Here is a 17,446-nt window from a genome sequence, read left to right as displayed (position 1 = left end):
TCATTTCTAAACGGTGAAACAGATATGTATGAAAATACCCTCAAATAAAAGGTGACATTATATACTGTCACCTCATATGAAACATTTGATCTCAAATCCAAAATGCTGGAGTATAGAGCCACATTTAAAATGTTATCTTTGTCAAAATAGATATGGTGTGGACTGTATACTCAATACAATCTAAATATAATACCTCACTGTCTATCTTTTGACTGATACTGCTTTTTAAACTGGTCTGGTCAGTCTACTCAAATATGTGTACTATAAATGTTTCTATCTACAAGCAATACTTTGATAATTTGTCATTTCTAATAATGATACATTAATTTATGAATAGATATGTCAGGTTTCAGGATGCTGATATACAGTGGGGGAAAAAAGTATTTAGTCAGCCACCAATTGTGCAAGTTCTCCCACTTAAAAAGATGAGAGAGGCCTGTAATTTTCATCATAGGTACACGTCAACTATGACAGACAAATTGAGAAAAAAAAATCCAGAAAATCACATTGTAGGATTTTTTATGAATTTATTTGCAAATTATGGTGGAAAATAAGTATTTGGTCACGTACAAACAAGCAAGATTTCTGGCTCTCACAGACCTGTAACTTTTTCTTTAAGAGGCTCCTCTGTCCTCCACTCGTTGCCTGTATTAATGGCACCTGTTTGGACTTGTTATCAGTATAAAAGACACCTGTCCACAACCTCAAACAGTCACACTCCAAACTCCACTATGGCCAAGACCAAAGAGCTGTCAAAGGACACCAGAAACAAAATTGTAGACCTGCACCAGGCTGGGAAGACTGAATCTGCAATAGGTAAGCAGCTTGGTTTGAAGAAATCAACTGTGGGAGCAATTATTAGGAAATGGAAGACATACAAGACCACTGATAATCTCCCTCGATCTGGGGCTCCACGCAAGATCTCACCCCGTGGGGTCAAAATGATCACAAGAACGGTGAGCAAAAATCCCAGAACCACACGGGGGGACCTAGTGAATGACCTGCAGAGAGCTGGGACCAAAGTAACAAAGCCTACCATCAGTAACACACTACGCCGCCAGGGACTCAAATCCTGCAGTGCCAGACGTGTCCCCCTGCTTAAGCCAGTACATGTCCAGGCCCGTCTGAAGTTTGCTAGAGTGCATTTGGATGATACAGAAGAGGATTGGGAGAATGTCATATGGTCAGATGAAACCAAAATAGAACTTTTAGGTAAAAACTCAACTCGTCGTGTTTGGAGGACAAAGAATGCTGAGTTGCATCCAAAGAACACCATACCTACTGTGAAGCATGGGGGCGGAAACATCATGCTTTGGGGCTGTTTTTCTGCAAAGGGACCAGGACGACTGATCCGTGTAAAGGAAAGAATGAATGGGGCCATGTATCGTGAGATTTTGAGTGAAAACCTCCTTCAATCAGCAAGGGCATTGAAGATGAAACGTGGCTGGGTCTTTCATCATGACAATGATCCCAAACACACCGCCCGGGCAACGAAGGAGTGGCTTCGTAAGAAGCATTTCAAGGTCTTGGAGTGGCCTAGCCAGTCTCCAGATCTCAACCCCATAGAAAATCTTTGGAGGGAGTTGAAAGTCTGTGTTGCCCAGCGACAGCCCCAAAACATCACTGCTCTAGAGGAGATCTGCATGGAGGAATGGGCCAAAATACCAGCAACAGTGTGTGAAAACCTTGTGAAGACTTACAGAAAACGTTTGACCTGTGTCATTGCCAACAAAGGGTATATAACAAAGTATTGAGAAACCTTTGTTATTGACCAAATACTTATTTTCCACCATAATTTGCAAATAAATTCATAAAAAATCCTACAATGTGATTTTCTGGATTTTTTTTTCTCAATTTGTCTGTCATAGTTGACGTGTACCTATGATGAAAATTACAGGCCTCTCTCATCTTTTTAAGTGGGAGACTTGCACAATTGGTGGCTGACTAAATACTTTTTTTCCCCACTGTATCTGAATATGTTGAAAAAAATATACTGCCACTATTTTCACCACCAAAGAATTGCAGTGTGGTTTTAATATGATGTGACTCTTTGCAGGCTGTCAGGCTGTCTAGTCACAGAGGAAGGCTGTGCTTCTCTGGTCTCAGCTCTGAGGTCAAACCCCTCACACCTGAGAGAGCTGGACCTGAGTAACAATGACCTGAAGGATTCAGGAGTGAAGCTGCTCTCTGCTGGACTGGGGAATCCCCACTGTAAACTGGAGACTCTGAGGTCAGTATTTCTGTAGTTGGTCAACAAGTGATAACTGTTCACCAGATCCACATGTGTTTACCAGGCACACATAGTCCACACCATATGTGTTTGGACAGTGAAGCTTACAGTTTTACATTTGGTGCTATGCTCCAGCATTTTGCATTTGAGATATAATGTTTCATATTAGGCAACAGTACAGAATGTCAACTTTTATTTGAGGTTAATGGTGAGAGGTTAGCATGTTTTGTTGTAGCCTCTGTAACTTTCTCATTCATTATTATTCATGATTCATTCATGATTTTTCTTAATCATGTCATCATCAGGATTAATTTAGTAGTGTTTAGAAACATGTTATCTACCCACTTAGAAAGTAAATTACTCAAAACCAAAGAATAGCAGTGTGGTTTTAAAATGATTATATTTTTCTCTCTACAAGCAATACTTTGATAATTTGTTATTTCTAATAACGATAAATCCATTTATGAATAGATATGGCAGGTTTCAGGACACTGATATATCTGAAAATGTTTAAATAATATACTGCCACATTTTCACCACCAAAGAAAAGCAGTGTGGTTTTAATATAATTTTACTCTTTACAGGCTGTCAGGATGTCTAGTCACAGAGGAAGGCTGTGCTTCTCTGGTCTCAGCTCTGAAGTCAAACCCCTCACACCTGAGAGAGCTGGATCTGAGTAACAATGACCTGAAGGATTCAGGAGTGATGCTGCTCTCTGCTGTACTGGGGAATCCCCACTGTAAATTGGAGACTCTGAGGTCAGTATTCCTGTATCACTCAATGAACACACACACACTGGACTCAAACTCATTGGACAACACACACACACACTGGACACACACACAAACACACAATGAACACACACACACATACACACACACACTGGAGACACACACACATGCAATGATTAATTTAGTAGTGTTTAGAAACATGTTATCTACTGTTAATAATTATACATTCATTCATTTATATACAATACCAGTCAAACGTTTGGACACACCTACTCATTCAAGGGTTTTTCTTTAGTTTTACTATTTTTTACATTGTAGAATAATAGTGAAGACATCAAAACTTTGAAATGACACATATGGAATCATGTAGTAACCAAAGAAGTGTTAAACAAATTAAAATATGTTTTATATTTGAGATTCTTCAAATAGCCACCCTTTGCCTTGATGACAGCTTTGCACACTCTTGGCATTCTCTCAACCAGCTTCACCTGGAATGCTTTTCCAACGGTCTTGAAAGAGTTCCCACATATGCTGAGCACTTGTTGGCTGCTCTTCCTTCACTCTGCGTTCCAACTCATCCCAAACCATCTCAATTGGGTTGAGGTCGGGTGATTGTGGAGGCCAGGTCATCTGATGCAGCACTCCATCACTCTCCTTGGTCTGATAGCCCTTACACAGCCTGGAGGTGTGTTGGGTCATTGTCCTGTTGAAAAACAAATGATAGTCCCACTAAGCGCAAACCAGATGGGATGGCGTATCGCTGCAGAATGCTGTGGTAGCCATGCTGGTTAAGTGTGCCTTGAATTCGAAATAATTCACAGACAGTGTCACCAGCAAAGCACCCCCACACCATCACACCTCCTCCTCCATGCTTCACGGTGGGAACCACACATGCAGAGATCATCCGTTCACCCACACCGCTTCTCACAAAGACACGGCGGTTGGAACCAAAAATCTCAAATTTGGACCCATCAGACCAAAGGACAGATTTCCACCGGTCTAATGTCCATTGCTCATGTTTCTTGGCCAAAGCAAGTCTCTTTCTTCTACAATGTAAAAATTAGTTTTAAATGTAAAAAATACATTTGAATGAGGAGGTGTGTTCAAACTTTCGACTGGTAGAGTATACAGTTGAAGTCGGAAGTTAACATACACTTAGGTTGGAGTCATTAAAACATGTTTTTCAACCACTCCACAAATTTCTTGTTAACAAACTCTAGTTTTGGCAAGTCGGTTAGGACATCTACTTTGTGCATGACACAAGTAATTTTTTCAACAATTGTTTACAGACAGATTATTTCACTTATAATTCACTTCATCACAATTCTAGTGGGTCAGAAGTTTACATACACTAAGTTGACTGTGCCTTTAAACACCTTGGAAAATTCCAGAAAATGATGTCATGGCTTTAGAAGCTTCTAATAGGCTAATTGACATCATTTGAGTCAATTGGAGGTGTACCTGTGGATGTATTTCAAGGCCTACCTTCAACCTCAGTGCCTCTTTGCTTGACATCATGGGAAAATCAAAAGAAATCAGCAAAGACCTCAGAAATAGAATTGTAGACCTCCACAAGTCTGGTTCATCCTTGGGAGCAATTTCCAAACGCCTGAAGGTACCACGTTCATCTGTACAAACAATAGTACGCAAGTATTAACACCATGGGACCACGCTGCCGTCATACTGCTCAGGAAGGAGATGTGTTCTGTCTCCTAGAGATTAACGTACTTTGGTGCGAAAAGTGCAAATCAATCCAGAACAACAGCAAAGGACCTTGTGAAGATGCTGGAGGAAACAGGTACAAAATTATCTATTTCCACAGTAAAACAAGTCCTATATTTACATTTTAGCAGACGCTCTTATCCAGAGAGACTTACAGTTAGTGAGTGCATACATTTTTCATACTGGCCCCCCGTGGGAATCGAACCCACAACCCTGGCGTTGCAAGCGCCATGCTCTACCAACTGAGGTACAGGAGGCCTATATAAACAGGTATAAATGTATCTATATCCACAGTAAAACGAGTCCTATATCGACATAACCTGAAAGGCTGCTCAGCAAGGAAGAAGCCACTGCTCCAAAACCGCCATAAAAAAGCCAGACTACGGTTTGCAACTGCACATTGGGACAAAGATCGTACTTTTTTGAGAAACGTCCTCTGGTCTGATGAAACAAAAATATAACTGTTTGGCCATAATGACCATCGTTATGTTTGGAGGAAAAAGGGGGATGCTTGCAAGCCGAAGAACACCATCCCAACTGTGAAGCACGGGGGTGGCAGCATCATGCTGTGGGGGTGCTTTGCTGCAGGAGGAACTGGTGCACTTCACAAAATAGATGGCATCATGAGGAAGGAAAATATTATGTGGATATATTGAAGCAACATCTCAAGACATCAGTCAGGAAGTTAAAGCTTGGTCGCAAATGGGTCTTCCAAATGGACAATGACCCCAAGCATACTTCCAAAGTTGTGGCTAAATGGCTTAAGGACAACAAAGTCAAGGTATTGGAGTGGCCATCACAAAGCCCTGACCTCAATCCTATAGAAAATGTGTGGGCAGAACTGAAAAAGTGTGTGCGAGCAAGGAGGCCTACAAACCTGACTCAGTTACACCAGCTCTGTCAGGAGGAATGGGCCAAAATTCACCCAACTTATTGTGGGAAGCTTGTGGAAGGCTACCCGAAACGTTTGACCCAAGTTAAACAATTTAAAGACAATGCTACCAAATACTAATTGAGTGTAGGTAAACTTCTGACCCACTGGGAATGTGATGAAAGAAATAAAAGCTAAAATAAATCATTCTCTCTACTATAATTCTGACATTTCATATTCTTAAAATAAAGTGGTGATCCTAACTGACCTAAGACAGGGAATCTTTACTATGATTAAATGTCAGGAATGATGAAAAACTGAGTTTGAATGTATATGGTTAAGGTGTATGTAAACTTCCGACTTCAACTGTATATACATATATGAATAGATATTCCAGGTTTCAGGACTCTGATGTATCTGAAAATGTTGAACAAACATATAGCAGTGTGATTTTAATAGGATTTTATTATTGCAGGCTGTCGGGCTGTCTAGTCACAGAGGAAGGCTGTGCTTCTCTGGTCTCAGCTCTGAAGTCAAACCCCTCACACCTGAGAGAGCTGGACCTGAGCTACAATCACCCAGGAGACTCAGGAGTCAGACTGCTCTCTGCTGGACTGGAGGATCCACACTGTCAACTGGAGAAACTCAAGTATGTAGAGGGTTTATGTCAATGTTCATATCAGACATGTTGGAGTTATCAGGCTAGTTAAGACAAACATTCTGACCACCACTTGGACTAAGTTATATAAAGACTGTGTGTGTGTGTGTCCAGTGTGTATGTGTGTCCAGTGTGTATGTGTGTCCAGTGTGTGTGTGTGTCCAGTGTGTGTGTGTCCAGTGTGTGTGTGTCCATGTGTGTGTGTACTGATACACGTGCACACACACACACACACACACACACACACATACACACACACACACACACTGTACACACATACACTGTACACACACACACTGGACACACAAACACACACACACTGAACACACACACACTGGAAACACACACTCTGGACACACACACACACAAACTGGACACACACACACACACACACTCACACACTGGACACACACACTGGACACACACACACTCACACTGGACACACACACACACTGTGGACACACAAACACAAACACACACACACACTGGACACACACACACACACTGGACACAAAGACACACACTGGACACACACACACACACAGGACACACACACACACACACACACACTGGACGAACACACACACTGGACAAACACACACATACTGGACACACACACACACACTGGGGACACACACACTGGACACACACACACACACACTGGACAAACACACACATATTGGACACACACACACACACTGGGGACACACACACACACACTGGACACACACACACACACACACACACACTGGACACACACACACACTGGACACACATACACTGGACACACACACACACTGGACACACATACACACACACACACACACTGGACACACACACTGGACACACATACACTGGACACACTGGACACACACTGGACACACACTGGACACACACTGTACACACACTGGACAGACACACACACACACACACACACTCACTCACTCTGGACACAAACACACACACTGGACACACACACACATACACACACACACACACACACACACACACACTGGACACAAACACACACATACTGGACACACACACACTGGACACACACGCACACACACACACACACACACACGCACACACACACACACACTGGACTCACACACACAAACACACACTGGACACACACACAAAAAGGAAACAAACACACACTGGACACACACAAATACACTGGACACAAACACACACACTGGACACAAACACACACACTGGACACACACACACACTGGACACACACACATACACTGGGCACACACACACACACACTGGACAAACACACACATACTGGACACACACACACACACTTGGCACACACACACTGGACACACACACACACACAGTGGACAAACACACACATACTGGACACACACACACACACACACACACACACTGGACAAACACACACATACTGTACACACACACACACTGGACACACACACACACTGGACACACATACACTGGACACACATACACTGGACACACATACACTGGACACACATACACTGGACACACACACACACACACTGGACAAACACACACATACTGTACACACACACACACTGGACACACACACACACTGGGCACACATACACACTGGACACACATACACTGGACACACATACACACTGGACACACATACATTGGACACACACTGTACACACACACACTCACACACACACACTCACTCACACTGGACACACACGCACACAAAAAGGAAACACACACACACACACACACACACACACTGGACACACACACAGAGTAGACACACACACTCACACTGGACACACACACACACACAAAAAGGAAACACACACACACACACACTGGACACACACACACTCACACTGGACACACACGCACACAAAAAGGAAACACACACAAACACACACTGGACACACACACACACACACACAAAAAGGAAACACACACACACACACACTGGACACACGCACACACACACACAAAAAAAAGGAAACACACACACTGAACACAGACACACACACACACACACACACACACTGGACACACACACGCTTGGACAAAGTTATATGCTGACTGTGTGTGTGTGTGTGTGTGTTCATGTGTATCCCTCAATGACTGTCTGTTCTTCTGCTTACCGCTACAGTGTGGAACATGGTGGAGAGAACACAATGAAACCTGGACTTAGAAAATGTGAGTGTTGACTGCTGTGAAGAATATGACTAAGAATAAGTCTTAATTCAAGTGAAGTCAAAGTCAAAGACCACCATCATTACTTACTTGGTCATATTAAATATCAGCTGTAGTTCTACAGAAGCACAAATCAGGGACACCAAAGTTTACAAAGAGTTGCTTTGACAATGTGTGTGTCTGTGTATGTGTGTGGCGCGTTCGTGTTACTTTAGAAATGTGTGTGTGTGTTCATGCATGAAGGTGTGTGTGTGTGTGTTCAGGGTGTGTGTGTCCAGGGTGTTTTGTGTGTGTGTGTGTTCAGGATGTGTGTGTGTTTGTGTGTGTGTGTTCAGGATGTGTGTATTTGTGTGTGTGTGTGTGTGTGTGTTCAGGATGTGTGTGTGTGTTTGTGTGTGTGTGTTCAGGATGTGTGTGTTTGTTCAGGATGTGTGTGTGTGTGTTCAGGATGTGTGTGTGTTTGTGTGTGTGTGTTCAGGATGTGTGTGTTTGTGTGTGTGTGTGTGTGTGTTCAGGATGTGTGTGTATGTGTGTGTGTGTAATTAATGGGAATAAGTGTGTTTTATATTACCATACAGTCTAACATATGATCATTCAACAAATCTCAAGTTACCTTAACTTCTCCTTTTGATACCTAGAAACATCTACATTAAATGAATTAGTGAAAAGTGAGTTAACATTCTAATGTGAATGATGATGATTTCTAATATTGTGTCTGGTTTCATCCATCAGATGTCTGTGATCTCACACTGGACCCAAACACAGTAAACAGACGTCTCTCTCTGTCTGAGGAGAACAGAAAGGTGACATGGAGGAGAGAGGAGCAGCCGTATCCTGATCACCCAGAGAGATTTGAGGACTATCAACAGGTGCTGTGTAGAGAGGGTCTGACTGGGCGCAGTTACTGGGAGGCAGAGTGGAGTGGGGGAGAGGCTGTTATAGGAGTGACATATAAAGGAATCAGCAGGAGAGGAAGGGGTGATGACTGTAGGCTTGGATACAATGACAAGTCCTGGAGACTGTTCTGCTCTCACAACTATTACTCTGCCTGGCACAATAATAAGTCCACTCCCATAGACGTCCCCTCCTCCAGCTCCCACAGAGTAGGAGTGTATCTGGACTGGCCAGCCGGCACTCTGTCCTTCTACAGAGTCTCCTCTGACACACTGACCCACCTGAACACATTCCACTCCACATTCACTGAACCCCTCTATCCAGGGTTTAGGGTTTATGATGTTGACTCCTCAGTGTCCCTGTAAATAATAACCATGGTAACACTGACACACACACACACACACACTGGACACACACACACACACACACACACACACACACACACACACACACTGGACACACACACACACACACACACACACTGGACACACACACACACACACTGGACACACACTGGACACACACACACTGGACACACACACACACACTGGACACACACACACACACACACACTGGACACACACAAACACACACACACACACACACACACACTGGACACACACAAACACACACACACACACACACACACACTGGACACACACTGGACACACACACACTGGACACACACACACACACACACACACTGGACACACACAAACACACACACACACACACACACACACTGGACACACACACACTGCACACACACACACACACACACACACACACACACACTGGACAAACACACACACTGGACACACTCACACTGGACACACACACACTGGACACACACACACTGGACACACTCACACTGCACACACACACACACACACACACACACTGGACACACACACACTGGACACACACACACTGGACACACACACACACACTGGACACACACACACACACACACTGGACACACACACGCAGGACAAACACACGCGCACACACACACACTGGACACACACACACATACTGAACACGCACACACACACACACACACACACACACACACACACACACACACACACACACACTGGACAAACACACACACTGGACACACACACACTGGACACACTCACACTGGACACACACACACACTGGACACACAGAAACACACACACACACACACACTGGACAAACACACACACTGGACACACACACACTGGAAACACACACACTGCACACACACACACACACACTGGACACACACACACACACTGGACACACACACACACACACACACACTGGACACACACACACTGGACACACACACACACACACAAACACTGAACACACACACTGGACACACACACACAAACACACTGGGGACACACACACACACACACACACTAGACACACACACACACACACATACACACTGGACACACATACAAACTCACTGACCACACACACACACACACACTAGACATACACACACTAGACACACACACTGGACACACACACACTGGACACACACACACTGAACACACACATGCTGAACACACACACACACACACTGGACATACACACTGAACACACACACTGGATACACACACACAATGGACACACACACTGGACACACACACACTGAACACAAACACTCTGAACACACACACACACACACTGGACACACACACTGAACACACATACACACACTAGACACACACACACACTGAACACACACACTGGACACACACACACACACTGGATACACACACACACACTGGATACACACACACACACTGGACACACACACACACACACACTGAACACACATACACACACTAGACACACACACACACACACACTGGACACACACACACACACTGGACACACAGACACACCCACTGGACACACACACACACACACACACACACACACACACACACAATGGACACACACACACTGGACATATTTCCATGTGTAGTATTTTGATGAAAGGAAATCCCATATAGCCTACTGGACAGGACTTTGCTATGGCATCTTCTGTTTGGGTGTCTCAGGTCAGGTCTGAGCCATGATCAGAATGTGTCTCTGTGTCTATTTCCAGCCCTGCCATTTCTACCTGTCCTGATCTAGTGTTTCACCCCTGACCTCCTCACACCGTCTCACTGTCCATGTCTGCTTTTAGCTCCCACCTCTACTTCACTGTGTTATAATGGACCTTATGCTTGTTATGTCACCTCTGTAACCAGTTATCAAACATACTGACCTTTCTGACCCTTTCCCATGGCCCTACTTTCTACAACTGAACATTTAAATTCCTCTATGAGTTTTGTTTCGTGTCCATTTACTTATGTATGTATTTGTTGTATATTGGGGTTGTGCCGCAGAGCATCATGGGGGTTTGTATGTGTTGAGATGATCACGTTCCAGATAAATGGTTGAACTGCTTTGTTTGTAATTTCTCTGAGTGTTGGAATTTGCCTCTGGCTGAACTTACATTTTAAAAACAAGAAAATCGTCTGGTTTGCTTTATGTAAGGAATTTGAAATGATTTATACTTGTACTTTTACTTTTGATACTTAAGTATATTTTAGCAATTACATTTAATTTTTGATATTTAAGTATATTTAAAACCAAATACTTTTAGACTTTTACTCAAGTAGTATTTTACTGGGTGACTTTCACTTTTAGTTGAGTCATTTTCTATTAAGGTATCTTTACTTTTACTCAAGTATGACAATTGGGTACTTTTTCCACCACTGGAGTTAACATCGTCATGGACAGCAGAAAAGGACTGGAGACGGACATCGGAGCAGGAAAACAACGTGATTAAAAAGGAGGAATATACAGTGATTAAAGGAAAGGACATTTATTCAACTGTGAAGACAAACCTTTTAATTAAATCTGCTAAATGAGCGAACTTAGGAGGAAACGTCAGTGAGTGAAGTGAATGAAGATCACGTGACTGAGGAAAGTATTGCTTTGGTTGAGGACAATATTGAAGTGAGTGACAATCAGGAGCTTATTGAGAAACAAAACATTATTGGAATTGTTGGAAACATTGGACAGTTTGATAAAAGTATTGAGCAGTGGAGCTCATATACAGAACAGTTTGAATATTTTGTTCTTGTAAATGACATGGATGAGGACAACATTGTGCCTACATGTTTTAGTGTAATGGGGCAAAATATATTTAATTTACTAGGCAGCCTGCTACAGCCAGACAGAACAGGTAATAAGACGTATGAGGATATTGTGGAGATACATAAAGGACATTTTTCACCAGAACCACTAGTTAATGCTGAAAGGTTCAGGTTCCACAGGAGACATCAGGAAGAGGGAGAATCAGTAACAATGTTTGCTGCTGCATTAAAGAAACTATCAGAACATTGAGTTTAATGCTGTTCTAAATGACATCATTAGAGACAGACTAGTATGTGGACTACGGAGTGAAGCTACACAAAAGAGACTGTTGACTGAAAGTCATCTGACCTTGGCAAAGGACATTGAAATCAGTGTGTCCATGGAACTAGCTGCTAAAGAGGCTCACCAGTTGAGTTCATCAGGAACTTAGTGGTTTCATCTAACAATCTTAATCACCAGCTGATACATTTTAATCTCATACACAGGGTATACCTTCCACCTAGAAAACATAATTTAATAGAAATCACAACCGCTCCTCTGTGTGATCTATGTAATCAAGGTGCCTTGGGCTCCTTTAATCATATGTACTGGGAGTGACCAGGGGACATGTATTGGAAAGAGGTATCCTTGTACCTTGTTCCCCCAAACTGTTATTACTGGATGATAATTCACCACTGTCATTACAGCAAAGACGTATAATGTTGTCAGGTTGGACAGCAGCTAAAAAGATGTTGGAACTAAGATGGCAACCACCACACCTCATTGGATCAGCACTTTTATAGATATCATTTATTTAGAACTATCCACTGCTAGGATCCATGGGGCCAAACAACAATTGCAGCTGAAACCATAAAATAACAGATTGACCGTTAATTATAATTTTTGTGCAAATGTATACCTTTTTTAGTATTTCATTTAATGGAGATCAGGTTGGGTGTGTTGGGGTGGTCCCAGGAGGGGTTGGAGGGTGGGTTGGGGTGGTCCCAGGAGGGGTTGGAGGGTGGGTTGGGGTGGTCCCAGGAGGGGTTGGAGGGTGTGTTGGGGTGGTCCCAGGAGGGGTTGGAGGGTGGGTTGGGGTGGTCCCAGGAGGGGTTGGAGGGTGGGTTGGGGTGGTCCCAGGATGGGTTGGAGGGTGGGTTGGGGTGGTCCCAGGAGGGGTTGGAGGGTGGGTTGATGCAGCTGAGGTGGGTGATTGTATCTGTGGTTTATTATAATTGTATTTATCTGCAATAACTAGTTTCCATAATATACTGATATATATTTTAACAGTATTGTGTCTCTAGCTGTATAACCATTCCTGCTGCTATTTGTTCTCGTCTTTATGTTCCTTTAAAATAAATAAAAAGTTGATCACAAAAAAGGAAAAGTGAATAGAGTTTCAACTGAAAATCAGAGACCGGGAAATCAAGTCACATGCTTCCACTGTGGCAAGGTGGGACATCAGGTATCAACATGTTGGTGTAAGGACATGGATTGTCCAGCCTGTGGTAAAAAGGGACATCAGGTTTCTACATGCTGGTGGAAGGACATGGATTGTCCAGCCTGTGGTAAAAAGGGACATTAGGCTTCTACATGCTGGTGGAAGGACATGGATTGTCCAGCCTGTGGTAAAAAGGGCAACATCGGACAAGTCTCCAGAAACAAAAAGAGAACAGAGAAATCACAAAAACGGGAAACAAGAAACAGGCATTCCAACAAATGACACATAGACATGTTCACACTGTTGAGTAAGAGAACACTGAGGTGAGCGACTCATCAGACGAGGAAGTCACACTGAAAATCCAGACTTTTTCCTGGCGGGCCGCACGGCTACTATGTCTCCCCCTTGCTAGAGGGACAGCCGGTGGGTATGGAGATTGACACAGGGGCAGCTGTATCTCTTGTGTCAGAAAAAATACACTGAAACACCTTCCACTTCAACCAGCGCACCTCGTGTTAAAGACTTACACAGGTGAATCTGTCGCTGTGAGAGGCATCACTGATGTCACAGTTCAGGTAAACAGACAAACTGAAAAGCTGCCACTCTATGTTATGAAAGGAGACTATGCATCACTACTGGGATGTTCATAGTTGGAGAAAATCACACTGGACTGGCCATCAGTGCATACAATGACGCATGGAGACACAGACCTACCTGCCATCTTAAAGAAACATGGAGAAGTCTTTAATGGACAGCTGGGTAGTATGAATGACATTACAGGGAAGCTTAGCATTAAGCCAGACAGCAAACCAACGTTTCTGAAAGCAGGACCTGTACCTTATGCTATCAGACCAAAAGTCAAGGCTGACTTGGAGGCTTTAGTCAAGAACAAAGTATTGGAGCCAGTCAGCATGAGTGAATGCATGAGCAACACCCATCTACCAGTCCTTAACACTAGAACCGCCTGGCCTTTCAGCTAGTAGGGATGGGTACTCCAATCCTCGGGGTGTCACACTTTTCCCCCATCCCTAGCAAACACAGCTGATTAAACTAATCGCATTCTAAACTGAAGATTATGATTAGTTAATTATTGGAGTCAGGTGTGTTAGCTGGGGCTGGGGCAAAAGTGTGACACCAATCAGGCCCAGAGGACTGGAGTTGCCCATCCCTGTGCTATAGCAAGGTGTGACACCAATCAGGCCCCGAGGACTGGAGTTGCCCATCCCTGCACTAGAGCAAGGTGTGACACCAATCAGGCCCCGAGGACTGGAGTTGCCCATCCCTGTGCTATAGCAAGGTGTGACACCAATCAGGCCCCGAGGACTGGAGTTGCCCATCCCTGTGCTATAGCAAGGTGTGACACCAATCAGGCCCCGAGGACTGGAGTTGCCCATCCCTGCACTATAGCAAGGTGTGACACCAATCAGGCCCCGAGGACTGGAGTTGCCCATCCCTGCACTAGAGCAAGGTGTGACACCAATCAGGCCCAGAGGACTGGAGTTGGCCATCCCTGCACTATAGCAAGGTGTGACACCAATCAGGCCCAGAGGACTGGAGTTGCCCATCCCTGCACTAGAGCAAGGTGTGACACCAATCAGGCCCAGAGGACTGGAGTTGCCCATCCCTGTGCTATAGCAAGGTGTGACACCAATCAGGCCCAGAGGACTGGAGTTGGCCATCCCTGCACTAGAGCAAGGTGTGACACCAATCAGGCCCAGAGGACTGGAGTTGTCCATCCCTGCACTAGAGCAAGGTGTGACACCAATCAGGCCCCGAGGACTGGAGTTGCCCATCCCTGCACTAGAGCAAGGTGTGACACCAATCAGGCCCCCGAGGACTGGAGTTGCCCATCCCTGCACTAGAGCAAGGTGTGACACCAATCAGGCCCTGAGGACTGGAGTTGGCCATCCCTGCACTAGAGCAAGGTGTGACACCAATCAGGCCCCGAGGCCTGGAGTTGCCCATCCCTGCACTAGAGCAAGGTGTGACACCAATCAGGCCCCGAGGACTGGAGTTGGCCATCCCTGCACTAGAGCAAGGTGTGACACCAATCAGGCCCTGAGGACTGGAGTTGGCCATCCCTGCACTATAGCAAGGTGTGACACCAATCAGGCCCCGAGGACTGGAGTTGCCCATCCCTGCACTAGAGCAAGGTGTGACACCAATCAGGCCCCGAGGACTGGAGTTGCCCATCCCTGCACTATAGCAAGGTGTGACACCAATCAGGCCCCGAGGACTGGAGTTGTCCATCCCTGCACTAGAGCAAGGTGTGACAACATGGTTGATAAATAAACGCTTGATGAATAGTGCATAAACTGTTGTAAAGGATTAATTGCATGAAGAAATATTTGTGGAAATATATATTTTTCGTAACTTAAAAAAAAGTTAATTCTACAAAGTAAAAATTAAATCGCCCTATATCCTATTTCTGTTTCCCTTACAATAAAAACATTACAGTATAATCCATCTGATCAACTTTATTTGTAGATTCAATTAGTAATAGAGTTATAGTACTTAATAAAGTCCATTTACAGTTTATTTTGACAAAGTAGAATGAAAAATATAATAATAATAATAATAATATAACCAGCCAGCTGCGCAGGTGAAATTATTTGCTGTATTTCTAAACAAACGCACCAGTGCATTAACAATTATAAAGGATTAATCCCATGAATAAATATTTGTGTTAATATATTAACGACAAGATATACAAACAATCATTTGTTGATTGTATCAGACACTGTACCGAGCCTTTACACATGAACCAATCACGTCTTCTCTTTATGCTTCAGGTCCACAGTCAGCACACAGCTTCGGGGCTTTGTGTGAGCAAGCCCCACAAACAAATCGGTTGCCCTGCACACAGTTTTATGGGACTTTTTCCTTCCGCACTTACTTACTTGACATTGTGTCTTTTTCCCCAGTGGGAGCTGTGGTGCTTGGGGAAGAGGGAGAGCAGGACCTGCTGTCTTGGCATTGTGTCTTTTTCCCCAGTGGGAGCTGTGGTTCTTGGGGAAGAGGGAGAACAGGACCTGCTGTCTTGACATTGTGTCTTTTTCCCCAGTGGGAGCTGTGGTGCTTGGGGAAGAGGGAGAGCAGGACCTGCTGTCTTGACATTGTGTCTTTTTCCCCAGTGGGAGCTGTGGTTCTTGGGGAAGAGGGAGAGCAGGACCTGCTGTCTTGGCATTGTGTATTTTTCCCCAGTGGGAGCTGTGGTGCTTGGGGAAGAGGGAGAGCAGGACCTGCTGTCTTGACATTGTGTCTTTTTCCCCAGTGGGAGCTGTGGTTCTTGGGGAAGAGGGAGAGCAGGACCTGCTGTCTTGACATTGTGTCTTTTTTTTGGGGCTCCACGTGTCTCAAAACCACAGTCTCAGACAGTCTCCCACTCGGCTGGTCTGGTTTCATCTTTCCCCAGATATGGAAAGACACTGAGCAAGTTGGTTTCGACATCGGCGGCTAACCAAAACAGAAGTCACATGCATCATTATCAGTTTCTATCTGGTTTCCATTTGCCATTCATCCATTGACGACAGAATATTATGTTACTAATTATTGCTTAGTTACCAAAGCAATGACGCTCGACTGG

The 17,446-nt window shown here is 44.3% G+C and overlaps 2 protein-coding genes across 2 annotated transcripts in view; one reads left to right on the top strand and one right to left on the bottom strand.

The window, feature by feature from the left end:
• Positions 1–17,446, bottom strand: part of LOC311141405 (NLR family CARD domain-containing protein 3-like) — a 674,300-nt gene that overhangs the window by 330,481 nt on the left and 326,373 nt on the right. The window lies entirely within an intron of this gene.
• Positions 255–11,743, top strand: LOC311140918 (neoverrucotoxin subunit beta-like; the record flags this gene model as incomplete). The annotated part of the gene is made up of 6 exons (XM_084176190.1): positions 255–283; positions 2,057–2,230; positions 2,815–2,988; positions 6,030–6,203; positions 8,350–8,396; positions 9,126–11,743. The coding sequence occupies 6 exons, from the start codon at positions 255–257 to the stop codon at positions 9,650–9,652; spliced, it is 1,125 nt and encodes a 374-aa protein (XP_084032316.1). The 3' UTR covers positions 9,653–11,743.

This window comes from Coregonus lavaretus, assembly GCF_964263955.1.
Source record: "Coregonus lavaretus genome assembly, chromosome: 2".
In the NCBI taxonomy this organism is placed as follows: domain Eukaryota; kingdom Metazoa; phylum Chordata; class Actinopteri; order Salmoniformes; family Salmonidae; genus Coregonus; species Coregonus lavaretus.
This window is presented reverse-complemented; position numbering and strand designations above follow the sequence as displayed.